The 20,090-nt window shown below is 39.7% G+C and overlaps 1 protein-coding gene across 7 annotated transcripts in view; it reads left to right on the top strand.

Moving 5' to 3' along the window:
* The window catches only part of nktr (natural killer cell triggering receptor), a 243,430-nt gene that overhangs the window by 25,906 nt on the left and 197,434 nt on the right, over window positions 1-20,090 (top strand). For 4 of the 7 annotated variants that reach the window (XM_073055021.1, XM_073055020.1, XM_073055018.1 and 1 more), the window contains exon 2: window positions 1,577-1,659. The exons of 1 other annotated variant lie outside the window; for it this stretch is intronic. In XM_073055021.1, coding sequence (XP_072911122.1) covers window positions 1,577-1,659 — 83 coding nt within the window. Of the gene's footprint in view, window positions 1-1,576; window positions 1,670-20,090 lie in introns of those variants that run through there. 2 more of the 7 variants (XM_073055022.1, XM_073055024.1) reach the window with 2 other exon arrangements.

The raw sequence follows: 20,090 nt of genomic DNA, 5'->3' as shown, positions 1-20,090 counted from the left end.
GGAAGTTTTGGAAAAGATATTTTGCAGGCTGGATACTCTTTCCTGCCCACTTTGACTTGGACATAAGTCCTGCAGTTAAGGTAGACTGCAGCCAATGATAGTTAAGTTTAGATTTTGTAAATTGTAAGAAGATGCTACGCTACACCAGACTATAATGGCCAATGTCATCATGGAGGGCATCCTCACCGTGAAGAATTGCACCAGTATATTCCAGTGAAGATAGAATTTTACTAACTGCCACAAGTGCCATCCTATGCTGAACCTAAGCTTGAATCAGATTCCCGATGCTACCTGTAAGAAATTCATGTTCTCCCTGTAACCATATGGATTTCCTCCAGCTGCTCCCAGTTTTCTCCCACATTCCAAAGATTTGGGGTTAGTGAGTTGTGGGCACACTAGTTGGTACTAGAAGCACGGCAACTCTTGCAGGCTGCCCAGCACAGTTCTTGCTGATTTAACACTAATTTGATTAGAACTACTCAATCTTAATTACTTATTAGGTGAATACAATGGATTTGTTAATTGGGGCATCTCTTAAAGAACAAAATCTAATAATGAAAATAGTCGAGATTCCCTTGGTTTATTTGGGTCATGATGTCACTTAATTGGGGCAGGAAACTGTTGCCAAACAGGTTTTAACTAGCGTTAGCCACTTGCATTTGTATGTCTATTAGACACTACGCTATGCTTGGAGTAAACAGTGTGTTTGTGTTCAAAAAGCAGTGATATTTGTCACTGATGGGGTTGGCACAGAACAAACAGTAAGACAATTCCAAACTCTTTTGCACACTGCAGTTTTAAGCATTCAGGCATGGAGATGCCAGAAATGGCTGGTAGTGAAAATGAAACAGTGAACAGTTTGAAGGTATCAACAATCATCTTGAATGTTACAATAAAAAGATTTGGAAGATGTAATTTCCAAAAGCAATGTATGAAGGTAGTCCATTATCTGGACTAGGTCTACTGATTTGGTTCAGATAGTCAAAAGAATGTGACATGGATGAATTCCTCTGTCAGAGTACTAGAAACTAATTCTGCAGTAGTATTGGTGGTATTCTAATTTCTTTTCATTTAAATACATATTTTGTTCAATGACTTTTTTATACCTTTTTAACTGTATCCATTAAAATCAGCTTTTCGGGGTAGCCACTTAACTGGGCCAAAATGTGCTGGTCCTGATGTGTTCCAATTAACTGGAGTCCATTGTATCAGGATTGTCTACTGAGGCAATTGAGCGTGCCTCCAGATGGCTATGGATCCAGAGGTGTGACCAGTCTGCTGGAGCACAAGCAGAGTCTGATCAACTCTGGTTGGGTCCCCTGGGTGAGGGTGTCTGGTGTTAAAATACTCAACCCCCCAATGAACCCAAGTTGCATAACTGATGTTGTGTCCCAGCACATCCTAGAATGTATCTTAGTATTAATTGTAAAATCTGAAAAATGTCCCCAAATAGATGCCATTGGGCTTAAATGACATGTTTCAAATGTTTATAGCACTGGAATTTCCAAAATTGGAGAAAACATTGGTCGTCTTCAGTTTGTGTACTGATGGAATGCTGGTCTGCTCTGTCCTTTAGATTTGATATTAAACCAAGGTCTCATCAGCTGACTGAATTGGCATCATCTGAAGAGGAAGAAGTTCTAATGTACTGTTCATCAGGCAAGACAAGGTTAATAGTCGCATTTAATTTGCTGTGGCAAATGTGTGCATGAAAAATGGTGTATTCAACAACACTGGGAAATATTGAAGTTTCCAGTTTACTCTTTGTAAAAGTACTATTTTGAAGATGAAAACTTGAGGCATTTGTTGAAGATGCAATTATAAAATGATTGCCTTTGCCTTGTATAGAAATGAATAATTTTGTGGATTTGCTTTTCTTTTATAAAGAATGAAATTAACTCTTCCTATCCTTATTAAATTAGTATCTGCTCATGGCTAATAAATTTTCTACGTAAGGAAGCTTCCAGTAATTCTTTGCCTTATCTTTCCTGGTCCTAAATATTGTTCTGCCCATATGTTAACAAATTCTAGGATAGAAGAATGAGTTTTAAAATGCTGTGATATTGGGAAATGCTTATGTTCAAAGGAACTCTGTTCTTGTCCCATATCACTTAAAACTCATCTACAGATGTATCACAGAGGTGTATCACAAAATTAGAAAGGCGAATTGCAAGCTCAATCACAGGGAATTGTAGTACGAGTCAAAATTCCTTACTAAATTATAGTATCACGTAAGCCCATATCTTGAATGTGCAATTTTGGTCTTAATGTATTTAATTAAAATTGTGATTGCTGTCTGTGTGCATGGGTGAGTGGGAGGGAGGAACAGCATGTTTTGCTGTGTTATTGGTGTTCTTCTATCTTGTTCTGTGAACATGGCAGGCAACCTGTCTTGGTGCCAGAATCTGTGGCAACACTTGTGCTGCTCCCATCTCACCTTGGGTGTGTTGGTTGTTAACACAGATGGTGCATTTCACTATGTTTTAATGTACATATGATAAATAAATGAATGAGTAAAACAAATATTCATCAGACTGGTTCCTGGATTGTCTGGATTTGTTTTCCTTGATGTGGATGAGGGGCCTCAGTTAAAAAAAAAAGAGGGGCTTAGGTTGTAGTAAACTTCTTCTAAAGAGGTATCTACAACTAGAAGGCATAGGTTTAGGGTAAGGGAATAGAGGTGTAGGAGTCTGAGGAAAAACTTGGCACCTTAAATGAGGCTGGGATCTGGAACATACTGATGGAGGGGGAGGGGTACGGTTTGCTGAAATAATCAACACTGGATTTAGATGAGCCCTTGAATGGCTAAGACCATAGAACACTACAGCACAGAAAACAGGCCATTTGGCCCTTCTAGTCTGTGCCGAAACTTTATTCCGCTAGTCCCATTGACCTGCACCCAGTCCATAACCCTCCAGACTTCTCCCATCCATATTACTATTCAATTTATTCGTAAAACTTAAGAGTGAGCCCGCATTTACCACATCAGATGGCAGCTCGTTCCACACTCCCACCACTCTCTGAGTGAAGAAGTTCTCCCTAAACCTTTCCCCTTTCACCCTAAAGCCATGTCCTCTCATATTTATCTCTCCTAATCTAAGTGGAAAGAGACTACTCACATTTACTCTGTCTGTACCCCTCATAATTTTGTAAACCTGTCAAATTCCTCCTCATTCTTCTACGCTCCAAGGAATGAAGTCTTAACCTGTTCAATCTTACCCTGTAACTCAACTCCTGAAGACCTGGCAACATCCTAGTAAATCTTCTCTGCACTCTTTCAATCTTACTGATATCTTTCCTGTAGTTAGGTGACCAGAGCTGCACACAATACTCCAAATTTGGCCTCACCAAAGACTTGTACAACCTAACCATAACATCCCAACTCCTATACTCAATACTTTGATTTATGAATGCCAGGGTGCCAAAAGCCTTCTTTACAACTCTATCTACCTGTGACACCACTTTCAGGGAATTATGTATGTGAACTCCCAGATCCCTTTGTTCCTCTGCACTCCTCAGTGCCCTACCATTTACTGTGTATGTCCTACCTTGATTTGTCCTTCCAAAATGCAACACCTCACAGTTGACTGCATTAAATTCCATCTGCCATTTTCTGGCCCATTTTTTTTCCAGTTGGTCCAGATCCCTCTGCAAGCTTTGAAAACCTTCCTCGCTGTCCACAATGCCTCCAATCTTAGTGTCATCAGCAAACTTGCTGATCCAATTTACCACATTATCATCTAGATCATTGATATAGACAACAAACAACAATGGGTCCCAGCACAGATCCCTGAGGCACACTACTAGTCACAGGCCTTAGTTTGAGAAGCAATCATCCACTACCACTCTGTCTTCTCCCACACAGCCAATTTTGAATCCAGTTTACAACCTCTCCATGGATACCTAGTTTCTGAACTAACCTCCCATGTGGGACCTTGTCAAAGGCCTTACTGAAGTCCATGTGTACAATATCCACAGCCTTTCCTTCATCTACTTTCTTAGTAACCTCCTCAAAACTACAAGATTTGTTAAACATGATCTACCACGCACAGTCATGCTGACTATCCTTAATCAGCCCTTGGCTGTCCAAATACTTGTATATCCGATCTCTCAGAACACCTTCCATTAATCTACCTACTACTGATGTCAGGCTCACCGGCCTGTAATTATCTGGTTTACTTTTGGAGCCTTTTTTTAAGCAATGGAACAACATGAGCTACCCTCCAATCCTCTGGCACTGCACCTGTGGCTAAGGACAAGGACATTTTAAATATTTCTGCCAGGGCCCCTGCAATTTTCTACACTAGTCTCTGTCAAGGTCCGAGGAAATATCATGTCAGGCCTGGGGGATTTATCTACCTTTATTTGCTGTAAGGCAGCAAGCACCTCCTCCTCTTTAGTCTCTATATGTTCCATGACACTACTGCTTGTTTCCCTTCCTTCCATATACGCTATGCCAGTTTCCTGAGTAAATACTGATGCAAAAAAAACTGTTTAAAATCTCCCCCATCTTGTGAGACTTCACACATAGATGATGTCAAAGGATTTGGACCAAGAGCATAGCATTAGCATAACACTATTGTATCGTCAGTGACCCGCGTTCAATTCCCTTTGCTCTTTGGAAGGAGTTAGTACATTCTCTCTGACAACATGGGCTTCTTCTGGTTTTCTCCCACATTCCAAAGACCTGTGAGTTGGGTTAATTGGTCATGTAGGTGTAATTGGTTGGCATGGGCTAATTGTGCTAGAAGGGCCTGATACCATGCTTGTATTAAATAAATGGGATGGACATATGGGCCAAAGAGCCTGTTTCTTGTGGTTCTGACTGTATGCTGGTTCTGTCATACAGAGACTTGGGTAAGTCGAGCCTCTATTAAATGGCATTTAAAAGAATGAAAGGCAAACTCATTGAAATGACATTTGTACAAAGCTCAACAGGGTAGATGCAAGGAAGTTTGTTACCCTGGATTAGGAGGGTACAAGTAGGGGGTAGTTTCAAAATGTTAGGCCACTTAAGATGGAAATGAGGTTCTTTATTCAGAGGCTGATGTCTCTATAGATAATTTATTCAAAGATGGTGTTCAAAACAGATCATTAGATGGAAGATGAAAATGGCATTTGAGGTTGATATAGGCAGTAATCATGTTGACTAGTAAACATGGCTCCAGACTGAATGACGTACTATTTTTTTCCCATTCACTGTGCTTTTATGAAGCAAATTCCTCTACGCCACCAATGTAGGCGGGAGCTACTGTTGCTTTCCAGTGAATTTAGTGGTGGGCAGGAGTCTTTCAGAGGTAAATTTGACTTTTCTAGTAGTGTTTACATAGAAGTTTGCTGTAGAATCCGTAATTATTACTGTGAATGTAGCACATTGACTTAATATGGTAATAAAACATTTGGAGTCTGTTTCATTTGCTTCTCAGCATGCACACAAACCAGCAAACTCTCCTGGGTGCCTCTTGCTATCTGCATTCTACCTTGAGACTCATGTTCCTTCTATCTCATTTGTACAGTTTTAAAAATGTGTGCTCTGGCTTGATACACCTTTTGCATCATATGCATTAATATTGCCATATTGGTTACTGAGAAGGTGAACACTATTTTGCACTCAAGTAAATGCAGATGTGCACGTGTTCACTTCTTTAACCTTTGCACTCAGTGGGCACTTGCACATCTGCATTTACTTGAGTATAAGATAGTATTTACCTTCTCAGTAACCAATATGGCAATATTAATGCTGTGAGTTGCTGCCACTTGTTTCAGCCAATCATGTGGCAGCAACTCAATGCATAAAAGCATGCACTCAGTTCAGTTGTTCAGACCAAATATCAGAATGGAGAAGAAAAAATCTAAGTGACTTTGACTGTGGAATGATTGTCAGTGCCAGATGGGCTGCTTCGAGTATCTCAAACTCCTGGTTTGAGATTTTCACACACGGCAGTCTCGAGAACGGGTTTCCAACCTTTTTATGCCATAGACCCCTACTATTAACAGAGGTTAGGAACCCCTGCTCTAAAGTTTACGGAGAATGCCATGATAAACAAAATTCTAATGAGGAGCGGTTCTGTGGGTGAAAACTCCACTTGTTAATGAGAGCAATACTCACAATGCTGGAGCATCTGTGGAAAAGATGGTCTCAGCCTGAAATAGCCACTGTTCTCTCTTTTCCATAGATACTGCCTGACCTGCTGTGAGGGTGTGGCATTTGCAGATTTGTGTTTCCTAATGAGATCAGAGGAGAATGGCCTGACTGGTTTAAGCTGACAGGAAGGTGACAGTGACTCAAGTAACCATACATAAGTTAAATGCAGAGGAGCACCTCTGAATGCAGACCTTGGAAGTTGATTGGCTATAGCAGCAGAAAACTATGTCGGTTTCCACTACACTCCAATACCTACTAAAGTGACCTAATGCATTTTCCCTCTACTCCCTCCTTGTGGCTAGGAATACTGTTCTAAAATGCAGTGGAAATGACAGTGACAAATCTAGTGTGGTATTTCAGAGACGTGATTTTACACTTGTTTACTAGTGTGCTGTTGGCACTGCTGTTACATTCTTTTGGCACTTTGTTACAGTTCATAGATATTTTCCCTATCTGGGTGACAAACATTCACCCATGCAGTGTCATTGCCTCTTTGAATTCATTAACATCTAAAAGAATATTCAGTTTACACTTGAACTTTAAATGTGGGGTGCTGTATTTTTTCAGTTTCTATGTGCATCGTTTCTTCCTTACCCTTGCTCTCACTTTCCCCAGTCTTGTCTGTGCCTTTATTCTTTCAAGAGATTTTGACCACTGCGGAGGACTTTAGCCTTGGTCTTTGGTATTACATCGCATAGTAGTTTTTCTAGTTTTTTAAAATAAAGGTATTCTCGTCAGAGTAGGAGTGCCCTTGGTAGCTTTTTATTTCTGGCCCTCAATTCCCTACCACATAGTGACTGTTACTTAAGAAATCTAGGAACTCAACTTCGCTTCGCCACCCTATTATCAGGTTATCATTAACATCTACTCAGGATACCAAAAAATCTATGGCAATCTATCCTACCAGTAATTGTCTTGTGTTAGTGCGTACTGCGAAGAGCCCTTAAAGAGTCTAGTTCAATACATTGTCTTGACCTGAAACGTTGACTGTCCATTTCCCGCATAGATGCTGCCCAACTTACTGAGTTTATTCAGTTCCTTGTTGCTCCAGATTTCCAGCAACTGCATTCTTTAGACTCTGGAAATCTTAGTTTGTCTACTTTCATCAATTTGAAATCTTGCTGAACTATCAAATGTTCTTGGTTGGAACACAATTCTAAACACTATTTTGGGATGTCAAGTATCTTGGGCTAAAAGATTTTGCAAGATGATTTTAAGGGTGAGATACTTCAGTTGTGTTATGCTGTTTGGAGGGAGGGTGGGAAAGGAAGTATGTTTAAAATATATATACTATATACAACCTTGAGATTTGTTTCCTTACAGGCAGCCACAAAACATAGAAACACAATAGAACCCATTAAAAAAAATGCCTACAAACAACCAATGTACAGAGAAAAAAATGGGCAAACAATAAAACTAAGCAAAGAGTATTCAGAACCGAAGTTCACAAAAGTAAGCCAGCAGCCAATTCAGGAGCCTGTTAGTTGCAGGCCACAGCCTCATTTCAGGGCAGAGATAAGTAAACCTGGTGGCACAGTGAGCTGGACACCAGCCTGCCTCTTGCCCGCAGCAAATAATAAGTAATGAAGATAAGAAAGATTAAAGAATTGTGAAAGAGAAACTAATCTGTCCTAACCTGGGTTCATAGCCAGAGGTCACTAGTGTACATCCTGTCTCCTAACAACAAACTGCAAAACCCACACTGGTTTATAGAAGTGATTGAGTAGGCTGGGTCTCTTCCCTGGGTCAACAAAGGCTAAAAAGCATAGGTGTCCAGAGTCTTTCCCATGGTAGGGGTGTCTTAAGGTAGAGGCCATAGGATTAAGGTGAGATGGAGCAAATAATTTTCGTAGAGTAGTTGGTATTTAAAATAAACTGCCAAAGGAGCTGGGAAGCAAGATCAGTCAATGCTTTCTACAGCTACTTGAATATGCTGGTATATGGGATTGGTATTGAGGGGAATAATGTCAACATAAACAGTGACCCGAAGGATCTGTAACTGTTCCACATGACTAGGATTCTATAACACTGATCACCACAGTGCACGTGGTATCACATTGATTACTTCCTGATCTGGTTGTAAGTTCAGAATTGGGTTTATTATCACCAGCATGTGTCATGAAATTTGAAAACTTAATAGCAGCAGTTCAATGCAATACATAATATAGAAGGAAAAAATAAAATAATAAGTAAATCAATTACAGTATACATTGAATAGATTAAAAATTGTGCAGAAAACAAATAATTTTAAAGTGAGGTAGTGTCTAGGGTTCAATGTCCATTTAGGAATCAGAAGGCAGAATTTAGCAGTTCAATCAATACATAATATAGAAGAAAAAATATTAAGTAAATCTTATTCAGTATACTTTTACAGTATACATATATTGAATAGATTGAAAGTCTTGTAAAAATCAGAAATGTTATACATTAAAAAAAGTGAGGTAGTGTTCACGGTTTCAATGCCAATTTAGGAATCAGGTGGCAGAGGGGAAGAAGCTGTTCCTAAATTGCTGAGTGCCTTCAGGCTTCTGGACCTCCTTTCTGATGGTAACAGTGAGAAAAGGGCATGTCCTGGGCGCTGGGGGTCCTTAATAATTGACGCTACCTTTCTGAGACACCACTACATGAAGATGTCCTGGGTACTTGTTGACTCCATCTTGGGTACTAGCCGACTAAATTTTCAACTCTCTGTAGCTTTTGGTCCTGTGCAGGAGTCCCTCCTCTTCCCCCCATCCATACTAGATAGTGATGCAGCTTGTCAGAATGGTCTCCGCAGTACATCTATAGAACTTTTTGAGTGTATCCATAGAGTCCAGACTCTATGCATACTATGCTTCCTCAGCATGTGGTGGAGATTTACCAGGATGCTCCTTGGAAAGGACGATTTCAGTTAAATCCTGTGATTGGATAGGTTGGACTTGTCTTTCGTGGAGTGATCAAGGCAGAGGAGGTGGCCTATCCTGGGGCTGTGGGGCTGTAGTGCTGTGTGTGATGCTGGTGTTCTGCTGAACATTGTGGACTTGCTGTGCTTGAATGTGTGGTAGTACTTGTGAGCTGCCCCCCAGCAATTGCTTAAGTTTGTATCGTTATTTATGTAGTGATACAGCATGAATAGGCCCTTTGGGGCCCTTCAAGCCAAGCTGCTCTGCAACCCTGATCCAACCCCAAGGTTGTATTAATGCAAACAACGCATTTTATTTTTGATTGATGTGGTAAATAATGAATATGAACCTCAATTAAAAAGTTGCCATGGACTTGATGAGATGACGGATCTATTTTTGTGCTGTACAATTGACACTTTCTTACTGCTCAATGCAAACCAGATTTCTGTGACCTGACAAAATTTCCCGCATTCTTCATCTAAAGCTGTAATTAACATTCCACAATTCTTTTTATATGACGAGGTTATGGGTGTCAAGCCCAGTACAGCCTGAGGTGATGGGGAACAAAAAACTAATGGAGCTATTTTATTCCCAAAAAAAGCACTGGTCATGTTGAAGCAGCTGCTGCTGACTGGAGTTGCAGTCCTAGAGAGATGCACTGGGAAACAAGCACTTTTGGCCACTGATTCCAAGCCAGCCATCTGCCTATTTACCTTAAACCTACGATTAATCGCTTATTTTTTACCCCCATCTTCTGAACTCTCCCCCACCCCTCTTCACTGCCCTCAAGATTGGAATTGAATCTGAATCTCTGGTCGCTGTGCTGCCTGTGCCTAAAGGCAAGATACACTTGGTGGAAATCTGAAATAGAATGGAGAGAGGGAGAAGGAGAATATGCTGGAGGAACACAGCCAGTCAGTCAGTATTCATGGAAAGCCTTCTTTATCAGAGGGTAGTGAGAGCTTGGTATAAGCTGCCACAGAAAGTGGTTGGGGTGAGTACAATTCCAACATTTAAGAGACATTTGAGCAGATATGAGGGGAGGGTCTTTGAGGGTTATGGGGCGAACATGAGCAGTTAGGCTGAGTTCAGCGTGGACCAGTTGGGCCAAAGGGCCTGTTTCTGTGCTATGTATGACTTCGTCCACAGATTCTGCCTTGTCCAGGTTTCAAGGATGTACTAATTTAGTGATTCCTATGTAACATCAGCTTATGGAAGTTTTCAATATTTTGTAGAAAAGAAATGGGGTATTAATTTGGGACCAAGATCTGGTATGCATAACTTTAAGATTGTTCATGCAGATTCTCTGCAAACATTAACAGACCATGTACCTTTTGAGGTCTGATTTGTGAGGTGGAAGTGTAGAAGATAATAAGATTAAATTAGTCAGGTGTTGCAAAGAATAACAAGCACAACAAGCTGAACACATATTTTGGCACTATCATTTTTTAATGGCCAATGCCATACTTTAGTGTCCCATTGCACCTGTTTATTTATTACATAGCTGTTAGAATTCATTTGCAATTGTGGCAGGATTTTCTCTGTTTTTTTAATATAGTTCCTTTGTTCATCTTTCTAATCATTCCAGTAGCCTTGGGTAAATATTGGTTTTTACTCTTAAGTGAACTGCTTGACTTGCTCTGGATAAGATAGGACTATGTAAGTCTGGCATATCGTTTCTGGTGTAGTATATCTTCCAGATAACTCTGTACTGCTCTAATTAAAACCCCAATATATTTAATTTGCTTTTTTTATATGGTGTACAATAGTATCATAAACACTGGTTTCATTTGAAAATTTACAAGAAATGTGAAGAGTATAACTCAGTGATTCAAATACTAAGTTGTTGGAATTTCTGAATAAACTGAAACTGGATTATTTGAATGTTTTACTGGAGTTATGTGGGAAGATTTAAATCTAATATTGTCATTGACAGTTTAGAGCGTTGAGAAGTTTGGCTTAAAACCATGAAAGATTTTGTCAGAAAAAGCAAAGGTTTTGCATTTGAACTTGCCAGCGGGCTAGTAATCAGAGGACATTATATTTAAGTTATTTGAAAGAACCTGGAGAGAATGAGAAGTTAAAGATTAGCTCTAGTCATCACATCTGCAGTACTGTGATACAGTCTTAGGCACACATAGCTAGGGTGCCTAAGACTGTTGCATAGTATTGTAGTAATTTTGTGTATTGCATTGAACTGCTGCAGCACAAAAAATTCATGACATGTGCAGGTGATGAACCTGATTCTGATGTGGGTCTCTATTGTGGACTGAGTGGGAAGGGGGCAAGGCGAGGGGAATTGTGGTTGGGAAAAGGAAGGAGTGGGAAGCACGAGAAAGACATACTGTAATGACCAATATTCCATTTATTTTGGATCAAATGCCGTCTGGTGTCTCATGGCTGGGTGTCTGCACTCGCGCCACCCTACCCCCTTGCCCCAGTATTCCTCTGTCCCACACCTCTCCCGTGGCGCTCCACCCTCACCATTCCCAACACTGTTTGCACCCATCAGATTTACAAACTCTCCAGTCCACGTTGACAAATACAGTTATGTGCTTAAGACTTTTGCACAGTAATGTACATCGAAATCTATAATGAAATCCTTCATTTGTGTCAATGACCGACACAGTCTGAGGTGTGCAGCCTGCAAGTGCACCAAGTTCCTGGTACCAGCATAGCATGCTCACAACTCACATGTGAGTCTTTTGGAACATGGGGAGAAAACTGGAGCACCCAGAGAAATTTCATGCACTCATTGGGGGAGCATTAAAATCTCTGTACCCAGGCAGTGGCGGGAATTGAACCTCTATTGCTGGCGCTGCACAGCGTTGCGCTAACTGCTGCATGTAATGTAATGTAAGAGTCTTGCAGATTCTTAAGGCAATAGGAAGATGCCTGGTATCTGTGACTGGTGAGCTTCATATCAGTGGTAGGGGAGATGCTAGAAAAAGCTGAGGCAGATTAGCGATCAGTGGAAAGACAGGGAATAACTAGACTGGTAACATGGCTTTGTCAAGGGCAGATCTTGTCTGAGTAATTTGGGATCTTTGCACACCTAACTGTGTTCATGAGGATAGGGTAGTAGATGTAATTTTTTACATGAATTTTAGTGAGACTTGTTCAAAAGATTGGGGCCCAAGGGATCCAGGGCAACTGGCAAACTGGGTCCAAATTGGCTTGGGGTGGTTTTTGCAGCTGATTGCTTGTTGCTAATAGTATCCAATAAGGATGAATGCTGAAACCCTTGCTGTTCATGATATGAGAATGTCCTGGGTGTGAGGGGCAACTTTAAGGATTATATGAAGATCGGCAGAGTTGACAGCAAAGAATAAGTAGCATTAGGCTGCCTAGCAAAATCAGTGTTGGTAAAATGAGCTTAAAAAATGGCAGATAGGGTGTTATCCAGTCAAAAGTGGTGATGCATTTTGTGAACATTAATGAGATAAGGGCCTAGGAGTACGAAGGACAGATCAGTCACAATCATGGATCTACAGAGTACCAGTCCATAGGTCTGAGGGCAACAATGCAGCAGACAACATGGCTGAGAAGGGATATTGGTCTTCATTAGTCAGGGCATTTAATATAGAGTAGGAGGCTGTACTCCAATCTTAAAGCTTGAGTGGACCTGAAAATTCACTGTTTCTCTTTCCACAGGTGCTGCCTGAACTGATGTGTTTCTAGCATTTTGTCTTTTATTTCGGACTTGAAGCTTGTGTAGTTTTTTTTTGTCAATGTGGCTGTTCAAGCATGACTTTTAGCAATAACTCAGTCTACTTTAATTTTTGATTCCATTGTTATTGTAAATTGGTATTGAGTACAGGAGTTAGGATGTTAAGAAGTTGTACAAGATGTTAGTGAGGCTTAATTTGGAGTATTGTGTGCAGTAAAGATATCAGTAACAGGACAAGAGATTCTGTGACTGAAAGAAGCCAGGATGGTGTGCTTGCCTTTCAGTACTGGGGTCCAGGGTGTCATGGCTGCAAATGATTCTCAAGAGGGAGTGTGAATGTGATTGGGTAAATGTTAAATAGGTGCGTTGCTGGGTGGTGCTGCTCGTTGGGCTGGAAGAGCCTGTTCTGTGATGCATCTCTAAAATAAATATTGGTATATCAGTCTAAGCATAATTTACCTGTTACTTGGGTAGATTTGATTTAGAAACATTTGTATATGCAGAATATAATTTGGCATTCTGCATATTTATTCCATACAAAGCAGCAGCTTGCAAAAAGGCTTACAAAGCAGGAGAGTGTATTGATTTCCATAAACAACTTTTTTACTTTAGCTGTGCTTCATTCCAAGGCAGTACATTTATCACCAACTTTGGATAAATGCATTTATCAACTGCATGCATCTCCATTCCAAAGAAATGCAATGAAGCTATTTGAATATGTGTGTGAAAGCATAGTTCTTTCAAACACAGTATGCATTGTCCCAGGTGCTCTTATCCAAATAATTTAAATCAGTAGTAGAGAAGGGAAATAAAAAGTAAGGGAATTGATCCTTTTTCTGTCCCCACCTAATCACTTGTATGTTTCAAATTGAAACATGTGGCTGGGACATTGTTTCAATTACTCCTAATCACGTTTGGAGATTTTTTCATTCATATCTATAATTTTGTTATCTTGTATTTTGTGATATTTAGACAATTTTGACATTTTCTTTTTGATCACTTTATATCGCTCGGAGCTGACGGCATTGGACTTGATATTTGAATAGGTCATTGCCATAGAAACGAGTGCCATTGCATGGGAATATGCAGCAGGTAGCCTCTGGGAGCTGAAAGTGCTCCTGAAGATAATGAATTATTAAGCTAATGCACTGCTGTACTTGTTGGTCAGTTTGGGATTGGCTCTAGTAGCACTCTTAATAGCAAGATCCTGTGCTTGAAACAATTTTATATTTGTCTATAATATCCATTTGTCTATTTGTCTTTGGTATTGTGTTTAACTGTTTTGTGTCAGTTTTTGAAACTTGACAGTAATATGCTTGAAATTGAAGTGACAAATAATTCCAAGAAAATTGTTGTATTTTTAGAAGCACATAGGTGCAATCTTTGGCTATGTTTCTAATATTGGGTGACACCTCTTCCATCTTCCTGCTCAGTTTTCTTAGGTTGAGATAGGGTAGAATATACTCAGTAACATGGGAGTTTTTCAAGCACTGCCATGTTCATATGCTACTAACTTAAATGTTGGTAATTGGTTTACTATTCAATTTATTTTTTTTAAAAATCAGCCCAGAAATAACTTGGTTTTGAGGTATGGGCAAATAACATACTATACTAAAAATTGTAAACAAGTCTTAAAATTTGCAGTTGCACATACAAGCTGTTTTTTGGCAACATTAGTTTTCAATCGTTCCCTGGTATATATTTTCAATAATTATGTGAGGCGCTCTTGAAACTTGTGTAATTGAGGGGGTGGGGAACCTGCTTCTAAGATTCTGCCAAGGCTTCTGTTAAACTATGATTTGCCACTAGATGAAATTTCCAAGTTTATATTTTCTGGATGTTGCTTTCCTGCTTGGCAAAGTTTTTGTTATAAGTGATTGAAATAGGAATACTGGTGATGAATGTTTCCAGATCCCGGAATCTTATCTGTGGCAACCTGCATCTCTCAAAATGATGAAAATGTGAAATATAAACAAGATGCTAGAGACACAGCAAAAACCATGCTCTGTTAAATTGGGCAGAAAACCACTTAAAAAATTTCAGATCCAACTTGTTTTCTTTCCTCCTTAGTTCCAATAAAGTGTCTTTGATCTTAAACACTCTGTGGTCTGTTTCATGGATGCCGCCTGAACTGCATATTTCCAGCAATTTGTTTTTATTGCCTTTTATTAGATGAGTGTGTGCCATGGTAGTCCATGTCATTAGATGTGGCATTCACAGCTTCAATTGCCACATGCAGTGGGTTGAGAACATGCAGAAGGTGTTGGCAGCTGGTTTCTCCTGTCACAGAAAGTGCAATTTTGTGCTTGCTCGATGGGGAAATGGGCAAAAGGCAAATTTTTTAAAAACTGGATAAACATTTGAGTTCCTCCAGAAGTTCGTTGCTCTGGATTTCCAGTATCTGCAGAATCTCTTGTGTTTATAGTTTGCTGCTGTACTACAAATTCTCTTCAAGATGTGTGCTGAGTATCTAATATTTCAATAATGTTTTGAGTAATATTGTAAATATTGCTTGATTAAGCATTTTGTTAATTTAAATAATTTGTATATAAAAGTACGTGACTGGGATACGTCATCGCACCATGACATAAGTGTGTGCTTCTCTTTAAGTAATGAAGCGAAATGTTTTCACAGTCTCCCTGTGTTTCTTTCAATTAGTTTTATATTATATTGGAGTTATAAAACTTAACAGTGGTGACAAAGCTTTAAATGAACTTGATGACCACCTAACTGTTGAAGTGTAGCAAGAGGTTTAAAATAAAACCCAGCAAGTTTTTTTTAAAGGCAGAAAAAGGACAAATTCATGGGTTTATAAACAGTGAGTACTGGGTGACAATAACAAATGTGAAAAAAAATTGTAGACATGGCTAGGTATATATGAAAGATGGATGTATTTGATTGCACAAGAGATAACTGGGTGTTGTATACTGAGTGAATTGAGCAGTATTTTAAAGGAAATAGCCAATGAAATTGTGCTTAGTGCCAGTTTTGCTCAGTGTAATTGGTAGAAGTGTTTTTCAACTGTTTGTTCATAGGACCAGAAGTTTCATATTTCACAAATTTGTGGAGTTTTATGATGGATAAGAGTTAATCAGCTTTGTTGTCATGGATTCAAAGTACATTAATGTCACCATACGCAGTCCTGAGGTTCATTTTCTTGCAGGCCTACTTAATAATCCAATAATCATAATAGAATCAATGAAAGACTACACCAATCGGGCGGACAATGAGTGTGCAAAAAAACTGCAAATATAAAAAGGTAAAAAGAAATGATAACATGAAACGAAGCATCTTTGAGAGCGAAGCATAGGTTGTGGGAACAGTTCAGTGATGGGGCAAGTAAAGTTGATCTTGGGACACAGAAATCTTTTTCCCATAAATTTGTATATCTTCTATGAAAGGAAGAAATGTGTATTGATGTTTCTATTCAACTTATTCCTAAGACTGTACTTTGTACTGAAAAGGAAGTCAATACTTTGGGAAACTCTTGACATACTGCAGTTGCTGGCAATCCAAAGTAACACAAAATGTTGGAGGAACTTAGCAGCTCATGCAGCATCTATGGAAAGGAATAAAGAGCTGAGATTTTCGCCTGAAAAATTGATTATCTATTCCTTTCTGTAGAAGTTGCCTGATCTGAGTTCCTCCAGCATTTTGCAATTGCTACTCTACACATGACCTCTAGTCTCTCCCCACACCAACCTTCTTTGTTACAGTTTTCATCACTGAATTAGAGTTCCCATGGCTTGAAGGAAACTGTGTTGGCTATATTTGAATGGAAATTAACAGCTGCCCATGCTGTCCTGGATTAGGCATAGCTCTAGTGTTTTTAATTTTTAATTGACAAAGTGCGTCCTGCCAGTACTGCTCATATGTTATTCGTGGAAACGAGCTGCTGTTTGGCAGATCTTCAGCTGGATGCTCTATGTAGCTCTATATAACCTAGACACAATATATTAATGCAGCTATACAGAAGGCAAAATAGTGGCTATACTTCATTAGGAGTCTGAGGAGATTTGGTTTGTCAACTAAAACCCCCAAATTTCTACAGATACACCATGGAGAGAATTCCGAGAGGCTGCATCACCACTTGTGTGGTGGGGGGAGGGCTACTGCACAGGATTGAATTAGTTACAGAAACTTGTAAAACTAATCAGCTGCATCGTGCAGACCAGCCTCCTTAGTATCCAAGGCACTGTCAAGGAGTGGTGCCTTTTAGAAGGTGACGTCCTTCATTAAGGACCTCCACCACCCAGGACATGCCCTCTTATTGTTATTGTGGGGTAGGAGATGCAGAAGCCTGAGGCAGTTCAGGAACAGCTTCCCTTCTGCCATCCGATTCCTAAATGGACATTGAGCTCATGATCACTAACTCATTACTATTCTATTTCCTTTTTTTTTGCACTACTTATTTTATCTTAACTATTTAATAGACATTTATACTTTAATTCAGCTTTTTGTCTATATTTATCTTGTACTCCTGATGTAAAGTTAATTTCATGATATATGCCAGTGATATAACACTGATTCTGATTTTGATAACTAAATACAGTCAAAACTAAAAATGGCAATATTATTGCAATCAAATATTTAAGGATTGCTTTCAATATGGAGAATTTTGAAACACTGCAAAGCCTTCAAATTGAAAACTAGCTATTTTGGAAGTATTCATTAAGAAGATCTTGAATCCTCATTCTAGGTAGCCTCCAACCTGATGGCATGGACATCAATTTCTCCGGGTTTTTTTTCTCCTCTCTTTCTATTTCCCATTCTGGCCTCTTCTCACCTGCCTTTCACCTCCCCTCCCCTCCCCAGTGCCCCTCCTAGCCATTCTCCTATGGTCCACTCTCCTCCCCTATCAGATTCCTTCTCCAGTCCTTGAACTTTCCCACTCACCTGGCTTCACCTAGCTTGTCCTCCTTCGCCCTCCCTGACCTTTTTCATTTCGGCATCTCCCTCCTTACTTTCAGTCCTAAAGAAGAGTCTCTGCCCAAAACATTGACTGTTTATTCATTTCTATATATACTGCCTGACCTGCCGAGTTCCTCCGACAGTTTATGTGTGGTGTTCTGAATTTCCAGCATCTGCGGAAACTCATGTCTATAGAGCTGTCTTTTTGGGGGGTGGGGGGTGGAAAGAGTGATCGAAATTCCAAAAATATTGAAGGAATATGGCAATCATGTTTTATTCATGTTTCTCTTGATAATTCTGCACTGGGCACTTTAAAAGTGCTGATTAAAGGACTGAATTGCTGATGTACTGTAGAACAGCTTTATATCATTGCTTTGGGACAGGTGAGCAAATGCTTTGCAGCTTTTCAACAGGGAAAATAAAAGCCATGGTTGCGATTTGGATGTTTGTTTTGCTTTTGATCTATTTTTCCTATGGGCAATCTTGTAGTGTACAGACACCACAAAAAGTTACCATTTTCATGTTCTTAGACTTTTATTTAGAGCTGACCATGTTATTTAAATGAAACAAGCAAGCAGTTCCATATTATAACACCTGGTTAATGCAGCCAGAATGAAAATCCCACTTGCTCCTTCAGATCCATCTCCCATCTTGTGGCCTCAGATGTAAAAGAAAATTGTAGCTTACTTTCTGCACATTGGAATGATCCCAGTGTAATTGGATATTGTATTTCTAAAATGGCCAGCTTTATTAGCCAATATAGAATGACTAATTGTTACCTGCCCGATTTGCCACTGACACAGCAATCAATTCTCACTGCCTCATTGTTCTGGAGGAATGGACTTCAGTTTGTAAGACTGAGCTACTTAATCAGGTATAGATTTTCTGTAAGTCAACATTTGTAAATTTGTGGTTTAGTTTGATAAATCTTTTAACTCATTTCTTTGAAGAAAGTTGTTCATGTATCCTGGTTTAATTTTGAGTAGATGACACACACTGAAAATGCATAGAACTAAAATTTGGTAGATATTAAACCTCCACTACAATCAAATCATAGTTCAATCTACATTGGATAATATCTCTTAGTTTTATTCTGTTGTTTCAGGGTATATTGATACCTTAAAGGTGAAAATTAGAACATTTGAGAGGTCACAGTGACCACTATAGATCTGCTCAGTAATTAATGTCTGAAGTATGCTCAACAAATTAGAACAAAGAACAGTACGGCATAGGAACAGGACTTCAGCCAACAATGTTGTGCCGAACCAGATAAATTAGTAATCAAGTGGCCAACTAAACTAATCCCTTCAGCCTATACATTGTCCATGTCCTTCCATTTTCCTGGCATTCATGTCCCTATCGAAACATCTCTTAAAAATCCCAAATGTAGCTGCCTCTATCACCACCCCATGCAGTGTATTCCAGGTAACCATTACTGTTTATTTTTTAAAAAGCCTCTAAAATCTCCTTTTAAAATTACTCCCTCACCTTAAATTAATTTAATCTTAAATTCAAACCCTGTGGTATTAGACATTTCAACCCTGGGGATGAAAAGATACTGTCCCTGTACACTGAGGCCCTCTGTTGGTTGGGGTTGACCATGGATATTGCATCCTAGCTGTCTGTGATATGTACTGTATGGAGAGCAAGCTGTTGCCTGTGCAGCAGGCTCCCCCCCCCCCCCCGGGACTGTAACAGTTCGCCACTAGTGGTATCGCAGGAGTTGCCAATCAGTGCTGAACTCAACATGGGACTCCAGCTCCGGATTTTTCCTTGGGATTTACTCCTGAAACCTTTCCCATGAGTGGGTATTAGCCTCAAGGCAGCAGAGGTTTGAGATCAGATTTTCTTTCAGATGAGCTGCCAACCACGGCTGATGAGCTCAGCCCTATCTGCCCAAAGTGACTGGTTTTAAGGTGCCAATATCCCACCTTTGCCTTTCTGTCAGTAGAAATGGTTCCACCGGGCTTAGTAGCTAAGCCATATACGAAGGGCAGGAGTTGGTCTTGATTGTCAGAGGCTGTTTGAAATGCATGTCATTGGGAGCATTTAATAGCTAATGGGAGCTTATCTTCACTACTTTCCCCATCTATGACAACTTTAAGGAATCTTTCTCTTCTATACCTCTCATAATCTTATAAGCCTCTGTCAGATCTCTGCTGCTCCAGAGAAAACAACCCAGGTTTGTCCAACCTCTTATTATAGCACGTGCCCTCTAATCCTGGTAACATCCCGGTAAACCTCCTATGCACCCTCTCCAAAGCCTCTTCATCCTTCCTATAGTGAGGTGAACAAACTATATTCAATACTCCAGTTGCGGCTTAACTAGAGTTTTATAAAACTGTAACATAACTTCCTTATTTTTGAACTCAATGTCTCAATTAAAAGGCAACCAACTTGGGCATTCAACCAGTGTGGAAAACGATGACAAACTGTGAAAATACAAAAAGATAAAAATAAATAAGCAATAAACATTGAAAAC

The sequence above is a fragment of the Hemitrygon akajei genome, chromosome 8 (assembly GCF_048418815.1).
Source record: "Hemitrygon akajei chromosome 8, sHemAka1.3, whole genome shotgun sequence".
Lineage (NCBI taxonomy): Eukaryota > Metazoa > Chordata > Chondrichthyes > Myliobatiformes > Dasyatidae > Hemitrygon > Hemitrygon akajei.
This window is presented reverse-complemented; position numbering and strand designations above follow the sequence as displayed.